Source organism: Symphodus melops, assembly GCF_947650265.1.
Source record: "Symphodus melops genome assembly, chromosome: 1".
Lineage (NCBI taxonomy): Eukaryota > Metazoa > Chordata > Actinopteri > Labriformes > Labridae > Symphodus > Symphodus melops.
Genome location: NC_136691.1, coordinates 508,426 through 525,925, shown reverse-complemented (window position 1 = coordinate 525,925; position 17,500 = coordinate 508,426). Strand labels below are relative to the sequence as shown.

Genomic DNA, 17,500 nt, shown 5'->3' with positions numbered 1-17,500 from the left:
TGGGGACTTTAAACGTGGTGCGTTCCCACGGCGAGCGCGGTCGCTCACACGGAGGACATGTGCGTCTGCGGCGTGGAGCTGCTCGTGTCTGTGCAGGTCTGAGGAGATAACAGCCTCACTGGAGGATTATGGTAATAACAGGCCGCCTGACTGCAGGGTCCCGTCACAGGCAGGCGAGAGAGCGAGCGGGCGGGTGGGCGGGCGAGCTGCGGACGCTTATCTCCGTGTTGCAGTGGGCGGTTCTTCACGACACCTTGACTCTCGCTGCAGCTGGACAAAGAACAGAGACGCCAAAGAGTCGACTCCACGCCGTGATGATTGTTCTACAACCACCAATCATCCGGGCGCTCGCCCGTCTGTGAGAGCGGAGGACGGCGAGCAGCAGATATGATCAGCAATCAGCTGAAACGACTCCCACCTTCACGCTCGGAGGTTTTCTGAACAGGCGTGTAAAAGTGCTTCCTGTAATCTCTCCGGAACAAACCCGACCCGGGAGATCCATCAGAACCCTCCTCTCCTCCCGTCCGGCGTCAAAGACAGCTCCATGCGTGCGGCGTTGTCGGTGCCGCACCTCGCCATCAACTCCATCAGATAAGAACGCTGCTCTGCGGCTCCTCCAGCAGAACCCGTGACCTTCAGGAGACACAAACAGGAGCCGCGTCCTGAAGTGGTCCGGTTCTGTTGGCACCGAGGACGCCGGAGGACGCAGGATGGGATGAAGCTGTGCGGTTGCCACGGAGACCGGCGCAGGCGGAGGGATGTTTAGAGGCTGTTAACCTCGACACACACGCCGCTCCTTTCTGCTGCGTCCTCAGGAGCCTCTTCACGGGGGACGCCGTCCAACTCTGGACCCGGGTGAGACCGGTCCAACGCCGTCTGGAACTCTGATAAGAAGACAGAACTCTGTCCGTTCACTTTTTCTCTCCCTGCAGTCAGACGGAGGACCCCCCCCCCCCCCCTGCCCCCCCCCGGGGGACGCTGCAGCTTTAAATGGACATAATTGAGAGTCAATGATCAGCACATCAGCTGCAGAGTAACTAATCACAGCCGCTCGCCGCTCGCCGCTCGCCGCGTCCCGTCAGCAGACTCAGCTGTGCCTCCGTCACGCTCGCTTCACTTCTCATTTCTCCGCTGGCTGCAGCTCGCTGGAGCCTGCGCTCAGGAATTATCTGCTGTCAGGACCTGCCGGGCCGGGGGGGGGGCGGGGGGGGCCTGAGCCATGCTGTCAGCTGCCATTCAGATCCTGGCGTTCGCCCTGGCTCTCCTGGGCCTCCTCGGCACCACCGTGGCCACCTTGCTGCCCAACTGGAAGGTGAGCATGAACTCGTGGTCCAGCGTCATGACCCCCATCTCGCAGATGCAGGGTCTGTGGATGGACTGCGTGTGGTACAGCTCGGGGGTCTTCAGCTGCACCATGAAGAACTCGCTGCTGTCGCTGCCGGCACATCTGCAGACGGCTCGGGCCGCCATGGTTCTGTCCTGCATGGTGGCGGCGTTTGGACTTTGTCTCGCCGCTCTGGGACTTAAGTGCACCCGCTGGGGGGGCAGCCACCGAGCCAAGGGGCACACGGCCATCGCCGCGGGGGGGTGCTTCATCCTGGCCAGCCTCCTGTGCCTCGCCCCGGCGTCCTGGTTCACCAACGAGGTCATCACCGTGTTCCTGAGCACCGACCTGCCCGACAGCAGCAAGTACCAGCCCGGAGGAGCGCTCTGCGTCACCTTCATCTCCGCTGGATTCCTCCTGGCTGGGGGGGTCATCTTCTGCATGTCGTGTCCTGGAGAGGGATCAAGACGACCGGACTACCCGTACCCCCCCGACCCCGACAGGCTGGTGATGCACGGAGACGAGCGTCGGAGGCGGGAGCTGCGGACCGAGCACGTGCAGCCGAAAAAACGAAAAAAGAAAACGGTTCAGATTCAGACAGAGGAGGAGGAGCAGAGGGTCTACTCGGCCCCCCCCAAACCCCCCCCGAAAGACATCAAGGACAGCTACAGCCTCCAGGAGTACGTGTAACCATCACACTTCAGCTGGCTCGTAGGAAGGGGGCGGCGAGCTGGGGGCGGCGAGCTGGGGGGAGGTGTGTTGGGGGGAGGGGGGGTAATTACCAAACGTATGATTGAGCTAAAAAAAAAAAAAGCGTGGAGAGGCGGAGCTTAGTGCAGCTCTCACACACCAAAGACCTGCTGACTGTAAACACACAGCTTCACTTTGCAGCTGCACATTTAAACTGCTGAAGCTTTGAGCATCATGTGACCTCATCATGTGACCTCATCATGTGACCTCATCATGTGACGAGAGGTCGTCAAAAGAAAACCATCAGCGTGGTCAGTGATGTCACAGCGCTGTCACCTTCACTGGTCAGTACTGTCAGACATTCGGCCTCCGCCACGTCCGTCCTGTTTTTATGACACGAGAACACAAATAGAGATGTTAGAGTTTAGACTGCAGTACCCATTTTAAACACCAGGGGGGCAGAGTTACTGACTGCTCCTTTAAAGCTCATTCACACCTACAGAAATATAACAAGAACAAAGTTGTTATTTGAATCCTCGAGCTTTTTCAAACTCTCTTCATGCAAACGTTTTACAAACAGGAAGTCGACTTTGTGAAGCGTCAGTGAACAGTCTGCTCTGAACTCCTCAGAGACTTAAATCCTTCCTCTGTGCATGCTGCCTCTGCTTCAGATAAGAAACCATCTTTTTAAATTCATGTTGAATCTAAAGCAGAGAAAAAGTCCAGATCCAAAAAACGTCCACGCCGTCTTTTCCCAGCGGTTCACCCGGGAGACGAGGGGTGCAGAGCAGCGTGGAGAGAGGTAATGATGCTCTTTGCTTTCCCATTATCCTCTTGTCACGGTTGGATGGACACTGCACACACACACACACACACACACACACACACACACACACACACACACACACACACACACACACACACACACACACACACACACTCTCCTTCAGCTGTATGAAAAAGGACATCCAGTCATTTTCAGGATGTATCTGTAAGACCTCTGATGGAGACCGGACTGCCGTCGTGGTCGTCCTCTAACCTGAGACGAGCTGTCACTCAAACCTGCCCACACGTCATGGGAATAAAAAAAAGAAATAAAATCATTGAGCTGAACGCCCACGCTGCCTCTCAGGAACGCTTCGAACCCGCACACGCCAAAGAAATAAAAAAAGCAACCTCGAGGAGAAAATAGATTTGATTGGTCAGCGCTGCAGCGAACCTGACAGTGAGGGAACGGGACGTGCAAAACAAATCAACAGAGTAATTCACTTCTTCTGTGATTGGGTGTTGGACGTCGTAGCTTTGCTCACATGATGGAGGCGTGAGCGACGCCACGACGACCCGACTGCAACACGTGGTCATTCTCCTCATCGTGGTCATTTCTCATCTTTGTCCAAAGGTGGTTGAACAGGGCTCACCAGTGTTTGCTTTGATTATTAGCCTTTATGTTAAAGGAAGAACGTGTGACCAGTAGCTGCTGTTAGGCCACGCCTCCTCCATACTGAAGCCTCTGACCTCCAAGGCGTTATCCAATGGAATGCAGCAATTTTGTCTTCATCTCGAGCTGCGATCGCCTGCGCCGTTGTGTTAGCATGCTAATGTTAGCGCTCTGTAGTTAGCTTGTAGCTTCATGTAAACTGACACAGAATGATCTATCAGTGAGTATGTTCTTCTTCTTCTTCTGGACTCAAACAGCTTTTATACACAAGGGGAGGAGCCATGTAAACACAGCTCTGACAACAACACAGCCAGCAGGACTCCAGCTTCTCCCTCACTGGAGACAGTCAGGACTCACACACACACACACACACACACACACACACACACACACACACACACACACACTCACACAGGAGTTATGAGATACTGATGACAAACATGTTGCTCATTCTTCCTTTAAGAAACAAAGCTAAACAGATCGTAGAGGATCATCCTGCTTTATCCGATTTTGTGATTGTAATTTCTCACCTATGCAGAACAAGAAGTCTCACAGGATGGGGGTGATATTTGACCTGCTGATGTCTGAAGATTCTTTGATCTGAATGTGGTTCACCTCGATCTGGAGTCTGGATCGGTTTTTCAGACTTCTTGTAAAAGAATAAAATATCAGCGATCTGAGACGTCTGTGTTTTATTGTTTTGTTTCTTGTGAAGCTTTGTGTTTAAAGATGTCACTATTGTTTGGGATGCACGATATTCACTAAATCAAAAGAATAGACTGGTATTAGTGATGACGTATTTTTGTAGGTCGACCCGGAAGTATCTTCTTCGTGGGTTCAACGAGAATCCTCCTGCTCTGGGATTTTAGTATTCTGGATGATTTATAAAATAATCTGTGTGTCAAACACACGTTTCTGATGCTGTTTAGTTCAGCTGATAATCTTTACAGATGAACATCATTTATATGAAGTTTGAAGAGTTAATGCAGCCCAGAGAAGTAAAAAGCTAACGTTATGCTACGAGCTAACTACGCCGCGGTCGGTTTTTAGTGACGTCACGACCGTTATACTTCATCGATCTAATCAGCGGATTTCACAAGCTAGCTAAACGTTAGCTTAATAAGTTGTTTATTAACCTAATATTTACAAGAGCTCTGAAAAACATGACTAGAGGCTGTAAGGAGGATTAGAGAGTCACCATGACAACCACTGTAGTCTCAGTTAGCTACTTGTTAGCAACCGCCGTTTCAAGTATGCGTTAAAAACAAACGTCAACAGCTCTTAAATGTTGTGTTAACCACGGACCTTACTTCAGGCGTCTAACCACAAACACATTCAAAATCCCCATAGAGGTTAGAACCCATGGAGCTAACATGCTAACTCACTTCCTGGTTTTAGGACTCGTCCCTGTGCCGGTCTATAATCACCCGCTCCTCGTGGTGAATACCTCTGACCTGTGTGTGATTATCTGTGTCAAAATGAAGTAGTGATAAGAGAGTAAACAATAAAACATGAACTCACCCCCCCCCCCCCCCCCCCTCCCTTCATGTTCCACCTGACGTTAAAAGTACAAAGTTCAAGTGTTGTTCAAGTTTTGTTTTTTTTCAGATCTGCAATAAGGAGATCAATAGCAGGCCAAATCGTTTTCATGTTGGTGAAGTTTGTTTTTAAGAATACAAAGAATCGAGTGTGTTTGTCGTCTCAGTTTAACAGTGAGCACTTCTTACTTCCTTCAAAAGAGCAGAAGGTAGCCGGCCTGGTTTAGCACCTTTAGCACCTTTAGCACCTTTAGCACCTTTAGCACCTCGCTAACCCTCCTGATCCTCCGAGGATGATAAAAACTGGATCAGGCTGCTGGATTCTCATTTGACAGTTACGACCAGCGTGAACAACAGCTGAGGTAAGAACTTCCTGTTCTCATTATTGTCTTTGTTTTGTGTTCGTCCTGATGTCATAAACAGAATGTGATGTTTTATATATCGACTTCAAACTGAAGCTTTAGTAAATAAATCAGTGAATTTAGCTTTAGATGAAGGACGTCCACGCAGCACTGAGGCTGTTTTAAACACTGCTCTGAATGTTCGAATGTGAGAGACGTGATTGTTTGATATTCTGTTTTATGGCACATTGGTCTATAATAATAAGTCCAGAAGTTTCTCCATTAAATAATGAATTTAAAGCTGGATTCATGTTTGTACATGTTTTATAAATAATCGTCAGCATTGGAATAATCTATAAACTAATAGGGGGGTAGAGATATATAACTTCTTCTTTCTCCTTTTTGAAAACCACATTCTGTCTTTTTTTATTTATCTTATTGACATTTTGTTTTGAAAAAAACAAACTGAATCAGAGTTTGACTGGAGCTTTTCTTCCTCTCCAGGTTATGGGAGGAAACCAGTCCACTGAACCTCCACGTAAGGCTGTTTGTTGTTTTCCAGGTCCTGATGTCCTTCAGGCTTCTAGTTTACGAAGCTGGTTGGTGTCTTCTGGCTTCATTGATATGTAGAGCTGAGTATCGTCTGCATAGCAATGAAAGTTCATGGAGTGTTTCCTCATAATACTACCGAGAGGAAGCGTCTATAATGTAAAGAGAATCAGACCAAGCACTGATCCTTGAGGCACTCCATGACTAACTTTGGTCTACATAGAGGACTCATCATGAACACACTGAGACCTGTCTGATAAATAGGATCTAAACCAACTTAAAGCAGTCCCTGTAACTCCAAGTCATTGTTCTAGTCCCTGTAACTCCAAGTCATTGTTCTAGTCCCTGTAACTCCAAGTCATTGTTCTAGTCTCTGTAACTCCAAGTCATTGTTCTAGTCCCTGTAACTCCAAGCAATTGTTCTAGTCCCTGTAACTCCAAGTCATTGTTCTAGTCCCTGTAACTCCAAGTCATTGTTCTAGTCCCTGTAACTCCAAGCAATTGTTCTAGTCCCTGTAACTCCAAGTCATTGTTCTAGTCCCTGTAACTCCAAGTCATTGTTCTAGTCTCTGTAACTCCAAGTCATTGTTCTAGTCCCTGTAACTCCAGGTCATTGTTCTAGTCCCTGTAACTCCAAGTCATTGTTCTAGTCCCTGTAACTCCAGGTCATTGTTCTAGTCCCTGTAACTCCAAGTCATTGTTCTAGTCCCTGTAACTCCAGGTCATTGTTCTAGTCCCTGTAACTCCAAGTCATTGTTCTAGTCCCTGTGACTCCAAGTCATTGTTCTAGTCTCTGTAACTCCAAGTCATTGTTCTAGTCCCTGTAATTCCAAGTCATTGTTCTAGTCCCTGTAACTCCAAGTCATTGTTCTAGTCCCTGTAACTCCAAGTCATTGTTCTAGTCCCTGTAACTCCAAGTCATTGTTCTAGTCCCTGTAACTCCAAGTCATTGTTCTAGTCCCTGTAACTCCAAGTCATTGTTCTAGTCTCTGTAACTCCAAGTCATTGTTCTAGTCTCTGATGGTCAGTGGAGTCAGAAGCAGCAGTAAGACCTGACAGGACGAGCACAGATAGAAGATCTTCATGCTGTTTGTTAAACACGTTGTTGGATGATGATAATGGTTTCGTCTTCTCTTGTCCCCGTCTCAGTTCTGTCCACTCCATGGAGGACGATAAACTGGACGTAAGTGATGTGTCCCCTCGTCAGTGTCTTCATGTGTCTTTGTGAGCTGTTTTTAAAGAAGTGTGTGATGGTCTGAAACACAGAGAGAAGCAGATCCCTCTGCAGCATGTGAACACCTACAAACTGCCCACTGAAGGGAAGCAGCTCAGGATTCTTCTCCACGGACCGGATGGTGCTGGAAAGTCCAGTTTCATCAACTCCGTCCAAAGTGTCCTCCATGGCAGGATCTACGTCCAGGCCTTAGTGGATAATGGCTTTGAGTACAGCTTCACCAAAAAGGTACGGAGACTTTCTGCACACACTCAGACCCCCACCTGCACATGCTCCGCCCCCCCTCTGCCTTCAGGGTGGAGCGTCCATGTCATGTCCCCTTAATGTGGACGAGTCTCAGTGTCCTTTTCAGTACTCAGCCTACAAGATCAAGAAAAACGACCAGAAGTCCTTCTACCCTTTCGTCTTCAACGACATCATGGGTCTGAGCCCAAACCACGGCGTCTTTGTGGACGACGTCAAACTGGCTTTGAAGGGACACGTGAAGGAAGGCTACGAGGTACGGCGCCGACCGTTAGAAGACGTGTGATTTGAAAACACGTGACGTTCCTTTAACTCCGTTCACATCGTGTTGTTTCCAGTTCAGCGCTGAATCTAAGCTGTCAGCTGATCATCCTCACTACGTCAAATCTCCCACGGACAACGACAAAGTCCACGTCCTGGTGTGCGTGATCCGTGCAGACCAGCTGAACGTGATGCACGCAGCCACCATGCACAAGATCCGGGAGATTCGAGGGACAGCCAGCGCACTGGGTAACACAGGTCTCCTTCATATTTGACTTGAGTTTGGAGTTTGTTCCCGACTCTTCCTCTCTGCCTCGTTCAGGGATTCCTCAGGTGGCCGTTCTCACCAACATCGACAGAGCACATCCTCAAATCAGAGACGACCTGAGGAACGTCTACAAGGTGGCCTCCCTGAAGACCCAGGTGTGTTTCATAGGGGACAGAAATCCTTTTCACAGAGGGGATCAGACCCATGATGTGTGTGTGTGTGTGTGTGTGTGTGTGTGTGTGTGTGTGTGTGTGTGTGTGTGTGTAACAGATGGAGGAGTTCAGTGCCGACGTTGGGATCCCGATGAACTGCATCTTCCCCGTGAAGAACTACAGCGAGGAGCTGGAGGTGAGCAGCGACACGGACTGTCTGATCCTGAGCACGCTCACACACATCCTGAACTTCGGAGGAGACAACCTGAGCTTCTGCACGACTCGCTCGGCCCGCTTAGACTGAGCGCAGCGTGTTGTCATGGTGACGCCACATCCCATCGATCCAATCACACGATAAAGAAACACGTTTTATTCTTCACATAGTGAATGAATGTGTGAAGGAGGCACACGCTCATTAGAAACATGCTTTATTGTGTTTATTGGATCAAATGTTTCAAAATAAAGCTTCAATCAACAACCACAAAAAAACATCCCGATCCGGCTGAATCCATGTTTCTGTTATGATCTTTTTATTGAGAACATTTTCACCGTCTCAGGGAGACAGGTTTTATTTATGAGGCCTTCTCACCTGCCTGCAGTGGAGCAGGATGCATTACCACTGAGCTCCAGCAGATGGCAGCAGACTTTCATTTTCTATTGACTCTCTGTGTGTTAGCTCATGATGAAAGTTCCACCTGCAGGATGTCTTCAGTGTGGAGACACTGAAATGTCCTGCACTGAGCTCAACTGACTAACTGAGCACCTGTAAAGTTGGACATTTTAACATAGAGCTCTATGGAGACTGACTCACTGCAGGAGACAGACTCTAGTGGACACTGGAGGAACTGCAGCTGTAAAGTTGGACATTTTAACATAGAGCTCTATGGAGACTGACTCACTGCAGGAGACAGACTCTAGTGGACACTGGAGGAACTGCAGCTGTAAAGTTTTAACATAGAGCTCTATGGAGACTGACTCACTGCAGGAGAAGATGATGGTGGAGGTTAGAGAAGGAGATAGGAAGAAAGTCAAAGGAAGTGAAGAGGTTGGGGAGTAAGTCGTGTGGACACTGGAGGTACTGCAGTTGGATGTCTGCGTCATGTTTTCAGCAGCAGAGCAGAACTCTGTGTTTTAGAGCTGCTGCGGTTCTCTGACCCAGTTTCCCTGCCTGACACCACCGATCCCACCGGGTCCCCTTCACACAGCCTGTCCTCTCATGTGGGGGCGGGGCTTACTTAAAAACACAGTGTGACTGCAGTCATTATTCATGTCCTGATGCCTTCAGAGCTCAGTGACCCCCCCCCCCTCTCATCAGCCATCAGACAGGGGCCACAGCCAGCTGAGTGCTGTCACATGGGGCCCTTTTAGGGGAGTTTCCTACTGTCACTGCAAAATTTGCATGTAAAGAGCTACTGACCCGGTGTGTCGGCCCTCGGGGGCCCCAAACAGACGACAAGCAGCAAATATTGTTTATTATGAAAATAGCCCTTTATTTAAACATGAAAATATTGCTATAATAATAATAATAATAATAATAAACGTGTCTTGTTTGAAGTGATGCGGATCAGTTTTTGCTCCCACACAACATGAAGCATGTTAAATAGATAAACTGAGGACAGGAGGAGGAGGGTGGATGCCAGCCTGGGATCCTAACCCTCCTCGGACTGGGACCAGCTCCGGGTTTCATCATGATGATGGGAATGGAGGAGGAGGGCCTTGCTGTGATCAACATGGCGGACAACAAAGCGCAGGGACTCGGGTAACAGCGGGCTCGATCAGGACGCAGCACCATGGATCAGGTCCAGAACCCGCACGAAGCCTACAACAACAACAACACTCCGTACAACCACTACCCGAACCACCGAGCCGGCTATGGGAGCGCTGGGAGCACTGGGAGCGCTGGGTACGGAGGCATGATGAGGAACAACATGACGGGCCCGGGCAGCAGCTCCCCGGCCGGAGGCGGAGGGGGGTTTCCCCGGTACCCCGGTCCGAGTCCGCAGCAGCAGCAGCAGAACCCGTCCGGAGCGACACCGACATTAAACCAGTTACTGACGTCTCCCAGCACCATGATGAGACCTTATGGAGGCGGATATCCTGCACAGAGCATGGCACTGGGGAAAGACCCGGGCTCCGGGTTCGGGTCTGCTGCTCTCGGTTGGGGGGGACAACAAAGAAACCACCCAAGCATGAGCCCGGGGAACACCGGACAGGGCACCGGCAGGTCCCAGGTAAATCATTCCCCCCTGATTGACCACAGCTAGCCATCAAAGCTAACCTGCTAGCTCACGTTAGGCGAGTCAGTTAGCTGCTATGTCAGTTAGGGTGCTTTCAAGTGCTCTTTAAAGCTCGGAGTTCCCAGCTTCAGGAGTTCAGTGTGTTTATCAAGCGTTAAGAGACAAACATCAGAGAGGGACTCATCCACTCGCATTCATGCTCCACCAATCACGAAGCAGCAGGAGCAAGTGGAGGTAAAGTGTCTTGCTCATGGACACCTTGGACATGTTGCTGCAGGGGCAGGGGATCGAACCCTCGACTTTCCTGTTAAGAGAGAAGCTGACTCGACCAGCTGAGCCACAGCCGCCCTTGCGATGGAAACAGTATAAGAAGTACATTTTATTGTTTAGTGATAAAGTGGGCAGATGTGAATACTTTAAACTATATCTAATATTTCATTTTACAATCAGACGTCAAGTAGAGCCCGTGTTTAGGAATTCCGATTTCCCCGACTGAGCGTGAAGGCAGCGTTAGCTTGTGGGCTAGCTGTTTTTTTTATTTCCACTGCAGATAGGCATCATTAATAGATTAAAACTACGCACAAAATCCTCTTTATTTGACAACAACATACCGAAAACGAACTGCTGAATCACCCTGTCGCGTCATCGATAGCGTCTGTACGAGTTAAAAAAACCTCATTATTAAGTCGATGTCCAAGGTGACTCCGATATTAGCATGCTAGGCTAGGCTAACGCCAGCTAACACTGTAGCCTGTGTTAGCCACACAGGCCTTTTAGAGGATCTGTCTGTTTTTAGGTGAATAGAAATGTTAGCATGAAGACTCCGTGTTTGTCTTTGGCTTTTTACTTTGAAATAAAGTCTTAAAAACAACGACATGCTAACATTAGCACGCTAGGCTAAGTACACCTTAAAGTTGTTGTCGGTTAACCGAGCTGGATAGGCTTTAAAGAAAACACCAGGATTATAGTTCAGACTGTGTTTAACAAACAACATATTAGCTTGTATATTAGCTTCCCCATTAGCCGCGTTTTGACAGCTGCGTTCAAGTCTGACGTCACTAATTGCCTCAGACACGTTAATTGTCTTTATAAACGTCATTTGAGGTGGTGGGGGGGGGGGGGTGACTAACCACTCACAGACCAACATGCAGAGAGGAGTAAATGTGTGTGTGTGTGTGTGTGTGTGTGTGTGTGTGTTTGTCTCACTCACACACACACACACACACACACACACACACACACACACACACTCTCTCACACACACTGAGCCCTGACCTTCACACATGCAGATTAGCCATGTGCTCATTACCACTGGCATAACACATATTCCTCCCGCTGCCCCCTATGACATCACAGCCTGCTGTCACCTGTCAGTGCAGCTCCACCCCCCGGATTAAATGTTTGACCAATCAGAGAGCTGCTCTCTTCCTCTGTGATCAATCAGCCAATCAGAGAGCTGCTCTCTTCCTGTGTGATCATGAAGGAAACCTGCTGTGTTGAAGCTTCTCTGACAACAATGCAGCAGCCAGTATGTCCTCCTTCTAACTTTAGATTCTGCTCCTGAATGCTCTGGATCTGATTGGACCAGAGAAGGTAGGCGGGGCTTTGAAAGCCGTTTTGGACGCCCCTGGGTTTGCCAGATAAGTCTGGTTAAAGAGCAGATTAAATTTCTGCCTCGTTCGTTGTGAGGAAACGTTTTTCTGTTTTTAGCAGAAACTTGTGAACTTCTTGGGATCCTGACGGTGCATTCACCCGTTTAGAGATCAGCACGCCGTTAAAGGCGTTCCTCTGATCTGTGGTGACGGGTTCTTCTCGGTTCTGATGTTCCGGGATGTTCTGTTGTTAGTGTTGGCGAGGAAGACGAATAAATGTCAAATATCTCGTCTGTGTTGTCTCTCTCCATCAGGTGGACGCCATGGACCCGATGGCGATGAAGCGCTCGCAGCTCTTCGGGATGAGCAACAACCCGTACTCCCAGCAGCAGCAGGGGGCGCCATACTCCGGACAGCCTTACGGCGCCCCCTCCCCCCACAGATACCCCATGGGGATGTCGAGCAGAGGGCAGGTGGCGATGGGAGGGATGCAGTACCCTCAGCAGCAGGTAGGGGGCGAAGTTTCTCTGTTTGCGCTCCGAGGAGAGGAGGCGATTCTGTTCAGACCGTGGTGGTCGGCGCCACGTTGACATCAGAGCCCGTTTGTCCTCACGTTCTGTCGCTCTGTGTTCTCAGATGGGTTCTCAGTACAGCCAGCAGCAGAACGTGGGAGGTTACTGTCAGCCGGGTCAGCCGCCGTACTTTAGCCCGCCGCAGCAGCAGCCCGCCGCCCCGAGCCAGCCGTCGTACATGCAACCCCGCCCACTGCCACAACAGGTACGACTGCAACGACCAAACTGTGTCAGAGTCACTGTCCGCCTGTGGTTTGAAGACGGACTCAAGGTCTTTAATCTGCCGCCATCTTGGTTTTTTTAAGCTGTGTGACCATATTTGGACATGGGGGTGGAGTCTAAGAGGAGCCTTCTCTTGTTAACTTCTTGAGTTTGACGACGTTTAAAGACAAAGATGTTGAACTCTTTGTGTCTTCTTCCGTCTCGATGCAGGAAGTGCCCCAGGAGGCGTACGGGGGGCGGGGCCAGTCTGCTGCAATGACTCCTGGGAAACCCAACCACGAGGACATGAGCCAGCAGGAGCGTCCGTCCAGCCTGCCGGTGAGTTTGAACTCTGCAGAGCGCCGCTCTCGCTCTCTCTCTCTCTGTCTCTCTCTCTCTCTCTCTCTCTCTCTCTCTCTCTCTCTCTCGCTCTCTCTCTCTCTCTCTCTCTCTCTCTGTCTCTCTCTGTCTCTGTCTCTCTCTCTCTCTCTCTCTGTCTCTCTCTGTCTCTGTCTCTCTCTCTCTCTCTCTCTCTCTCTCTGTCTCTCTCTCTCTCTCTCTCTCGCTGTCTCTCTCTCTCTCTCTCTCTGTCTCTCTCTCTCTCTCTCTCTCTCTGTCTCTCTCTGTCTCTCTCTCTCTCTCTCTCTGTCTCTCTCTCTCTGTCTCTCTCTCTCTCTCTCTCTCTCTCTGTCTCTCTTTTTGAAGTCTTGGGTGCTGATGCAGTTGCCATGGCGACAGGCGAATAAGAGACAACGAGAGAGAGGGAGGGAGTGAAAACAAAACCTCAGCAGAACCCAGCCTCCACCCGAAGTCATTTTAACATAGAGCTCTATGGAGACTGACTCACTGCAGGAGACAGACTCTAGTGGACACTGGAGGAACTGCAGCTGTAAAGTTTTAACATAGAGCTCTATGGAGACTGACTCACTGCAGGAGACAGACTCTAGTGGACACTGGGGGAACTGCAGCTGTAAAGTTGGACATTTTAACATAGAGCTCTATGGAGACTGACTCACTGCAGGAGACAGACTCTAGTGGACACTGGAGGAACTGCAGCTGTAAAGTTGGACATTTTAACATAGAGCTCTATGGATGATCATGGAGGTGAAGACGAGGAGCAGAGGAGTAAGATTTGAGGAGGAGTTAAAGTAAAGTGAGAGGAGGAGGGGGGGGGGGCAGAGGGAGGAGAAACAGGAGGCCCATCAGTAGAACGTTAAGGAGGAGGAAGGTCGAGCAAGAAACACAAGCTCTCTCTCTCTCTCTCTGCAGCTCACTCTTTAGAATTAGAACAATCCAGGAGTGTGTGTGTGTGTGTGTGTGTGTGTGTGTGTGTGTGTGTGTGTGTGTGTGTGTGTGTGTGTGTGTGTGTGTGTGTGTGTGTGTGTGTGTGTGTGTAAGGGGTGGAATAAAGGAGGGCAGGATGGTTTCCTGCACTGTGATTGGCTGAGTCAAAACAAAGGGGCAGGTGGGAGATTTATCAGCTCAGTACTTCTCCTCTCCTGCTCCTGAATGCTCTGGATCTGATTGGACCAGAGAAGGTAGGCGGGGCTTTGAAGGCCGTTTTGGACGCCCCTGGGTTTGGCAGATATGAGAGCAGTTATCAGGTGAACAGGTGTTGCAGCGATGGAAGCGGGCAGTGTTTGACTTCCTGTTCACGGCGTGTGTTTCAGGATCTGTCGGGCTCTATCGATGACCTGCCCACCGGCACTGAAGCGGCGGTGAGTTCAGGGGCGTCCGGATCTGGCAGCGCTCAGGGCGACCAGGGGACGCCTGCCCGCTCTCCTTTCTCCCCCCACGTCTCACCTCGACTCCCCCCTCCACCTCACTCCGGGCCGTCCCCCTCCCCCTCGCTGTCCCCGGCTGGATCCAGCAGCCAATCACGATCCGGACCTCTGTCCCCGGCCAACAGCGGAGCAGGTAGGATGATGATGTCACAGTCCTCAGATTTAAGTCGAGGGAGGGCGCTTTAAGCCGGGCCCTCAGGTCCCGGGTCATGGATCTGTCTCAGTCTGCCATGACTCAGGACAGAAGTGCTGACTCAGCAAAACTAGAGATTAACCATCTTACTTCTGATATTTGATGCTAACAGTTTCCACCCGCTTCCAGTGTTTATGCTAAGCTATGCTAACTTTCATCTCACTTCCTTGTCCCTCGTCTCGTCCTCTCTGCAGGTTTTCCTCCCTCCATGCAGCGTAGCACCCAGGGGCCTCAGTTTGGGCCCCAGCAGTCCCCCATGTCCCCTCACTCCACAGCGGGGGGGCCCATGCAGCACGGCTCCTACCAGCACGCCGGCTCGTACGGCCAGTACGGACCTCCAGGTGAACGCCGACGCACCCGGGAGAAAGATCTTAAAAATGTTCACGCGCCGTTAAACGCTCCTCTTCCTCTTCAGGTAATTACCCCCGGCCCCCCCACTACGGCGGGGCCCCCAGTGCCAACTACAGCAGCCCTGGACCCGGTCCAGGTTTGGCCAACAGTCTGGGTTTGAACGCCAGCAGTCCCATGCACGGTCAGGGTCCGTCCACGCCGGCGGGTCGAGGTCCAGGTCCAGGACCCGGGGGCCGACCTTACCCTGCCGGAGGGAGCGGCATGGCCCCCACCTCCCCCGGCATGCCTCAGCCCGCAGGCCAGGGTAAGGGGCCCCTGGGGCCGAATGGAAACCTGAAGCTTCCCGAGGTCGGCATCAACGCCGGGCCGAATGCCAGCTCCTCGTCATCCTCGCCGTCCAACACGGTGGTCCTGGGCAGGTGAGTCATGCCGGGTCAGTCGCTCGCCGACCTCAAACACAAACGGGTTCAGTCATCTCAGAATCTCCGTCTTTGTTGCTTCTCCTCCCCGCTCTCCGTCCCTCCTCCAGGCCGCCCTTCGCTCGCTCCCCAGCCGTCAACCACCGGTCGTGGTCGATGGGTCGACCTCCCCCCTCCCCCCCCTCCCCCTCCACACTCTCAGCCACGGCCCGCCGCGCAGACTCCCCCCGAGCATTCTGGGTATGTTTGTTATCCTGCGCCTGATGGATACGGATCAGAACCTCATCACGCCACTTTTCATGCACGCACGTTTCCTCCTCTGTGACATGAAGCGAGCCGAGCGAATGTTTCGTACTAACTCGCCCACTCTCTCTCCTCTGACGGCTGCTGCATGGCGTTCTCACGATGATGCGACTTCAGGAGCTCTCCGTCTTTTATCTCTTTGCCGGGTGACCTCCTGCATGCGAGCTGCCTTCTCATTGGTTGAATCTCCTCGGTGACTGACCTTCTTCTGGTGTCTGCAGGCAGGGCAGCTACATGGGAATGCCCCCCATGGGAGGAATGGGTCCTGGTCCTGGTCCTGGTCCTGGAGGTCCATACAGCCAGCACGCTGGGAGGATGACCCCGTACAGCGCCCCCTCCTCAGGTAGGCACACGACCCCGGCGTCTGACGCTCCTCCTCAGTTTATTCACACGTCTTCATCGTGACCTCTCGTTGACCTCTCGTTGACCTCTCGTTGACCTCTCAGGCCCCGGGATGATGGCGTCTGACGGGATGGGAGCTCGCCCGGACGCCAAGCAGAGACTGAATGATGGCGTCTGTCCTGCGTCTCAGCCGACCAAACCAAAGGTGGGTCCGTTTGCACTGACGAGCCAGAACCCGCCGCCGCCGCCGCCTCGCTCCGCTCGCACGTTTCCGACGGACGCACGTGACTTCTAGGCGTAGTGACGCAGCGAGTGGAGGAGCTGGAGGACTCGAGGGTTTCGGGTGGTGGATCGGCTCAGAGTCAGCTGTAAGGCCGGCGTTCAACCGGACCGTCGTGGCGAAGAGGGAGCTGAGCGTGAAGGCGGAGCCTGTGGTCACGAGCTACGGGGCGTGAACGAGAGTGGATATAAGCTCCTCCCCCTCATTTTATCTCCATGTTGCTCTCTCTGTGGCGGGAACCTCGAGCTCTCGCTCCTGATTGGACGTGTCGAGTCGGCTGCAGCTCCTCGCCGCTCAGAAAGCCTTCACGCGGCGATGTGGGCGTTTTAAACCCCGCAGGAGGAGAGCGTCCCATGAGTCACAGAACAGTCGCTCCTCGTCGCTCCTCGCCGCTCCTCCTCGCCGCTCCTCGTTATCCAGCAGCGAGCAGTCGGCCTTGATCACAGAGCTGCGTGGGCGTGGAGACGTGGCGTTCGGGGTTACGTGAGATGTCTCGACGTTCACTTGATGCACGTGTTCCTCTTCATGGCGGGGGGGGGGGGGGGGCTGTGGGGGCGGGATCAGTCAGGTGTTATCATCGCGGTTTTCCTCCATCTGTTTTCAAGACTCTTCACGCTCGATTGGCTGCAGTTCTCATTTTCACCAGCAGGGGGCAGAGTGACCGGCTGCTGCTGCTCGCTCAGTCCGAGTCGACTCGCTGTGATCTCACTTTCCGCTGCGTGATGTCATTAACCGCTACATGCTAACGCTAACCGTCTGACTGAACGTCCACGTGACCCTGTTGTGTGTGTGTGTGTGTGTTTTGTGTCGCAGGACGGGTACAGCTCTCAGAGTGCGTCCAAGCCCCTCCTCCTCGCCCCCTCCCCCATGTCCCCCAGCTCAGCTAGTCTGTCCTCCTATCACGGGAGGGGGACGGCGATAGCGTTAGCAGCGCCGCCTGGCCCAAGACGTCGACGAGCCCCGTAAGTCCAGAAAAGACTTCTCTTGTGGTTCAATGAGGTCAGCCTGACCTTTGACCTTCAGACACGCTGACCTTTAAAGGCTCTCTTGTGGTTGTGTTGACTGTGAGACTCTTTCAAACCGTTTCCCTGGTAACACGTCTGCCTCCGTGTACGTCCGCTGGCGAGGGAAACTGCGTCAGATCGTGCTGCCCGTTCCTCTCGGCGAAAAAATGTGTGAAACCGTCGT

General features: G+C 51.8%; 2 protein-coding genes across 2 annotated transcripts in view; both read left to right on the top strand.

Annotated features, from left to right (window-relative positions):
* Positions 1-1,001: 1,001 nt before the first annotated feature.
* On the top strand, positions 1,002-2,055 carry LOC306824940 (claudin-20-like). Its single transcript, XM_079345366.1, has one exon. It carries the CDS (start codon positions 1,220-1,222, stop codon positions 2,012-2,014), a length of 795 nt encoding a protein of 264 aa, XP_079201492.1. The 5' UTR covers positions 1,002-1,219; the 3' UTR covers positions 2,015-2,055.
* Positions 2,056-9,631: 7,576 nt separating this feature from the next.
* LOC306824633 (AT-rich interactive domain-containing protein 1B-like) overlaps positions 9,632-17,500 on the top strand; it is a 15,393-nt gene continuing 7,524 nt past the window's right edge. The window contains 11 exon segments of the mRNA XM_079344821.1: positions 9,632-10,269; positions 12,182-12,376; positions 12,504-12,644; positions 12,872-12,979; positions 14,311-14,557; positions 14,812-14,958; positions 15,033-15,387; positions 15,912-16,033; positions 16,137-16,237; positions 17,126-17,221; positions 17,224-17,274. Of these exon segments, the coding sequence (XP_079200947.1) occupies positions 9,829-10,269; positions 12,182-12,376; positions 12,504-12,644; positions 12,872-12,979; positions 14,311-14,557; positions 14,812-14,958; positions 15,033-15,387; positions 15,912-16,033; positions 16,137-16,237; positions 17,126-17,221; positions 17,224-17,274 (2,004 nt within the window). The 5' untranslated portion in view covers positions 9,632-9,828.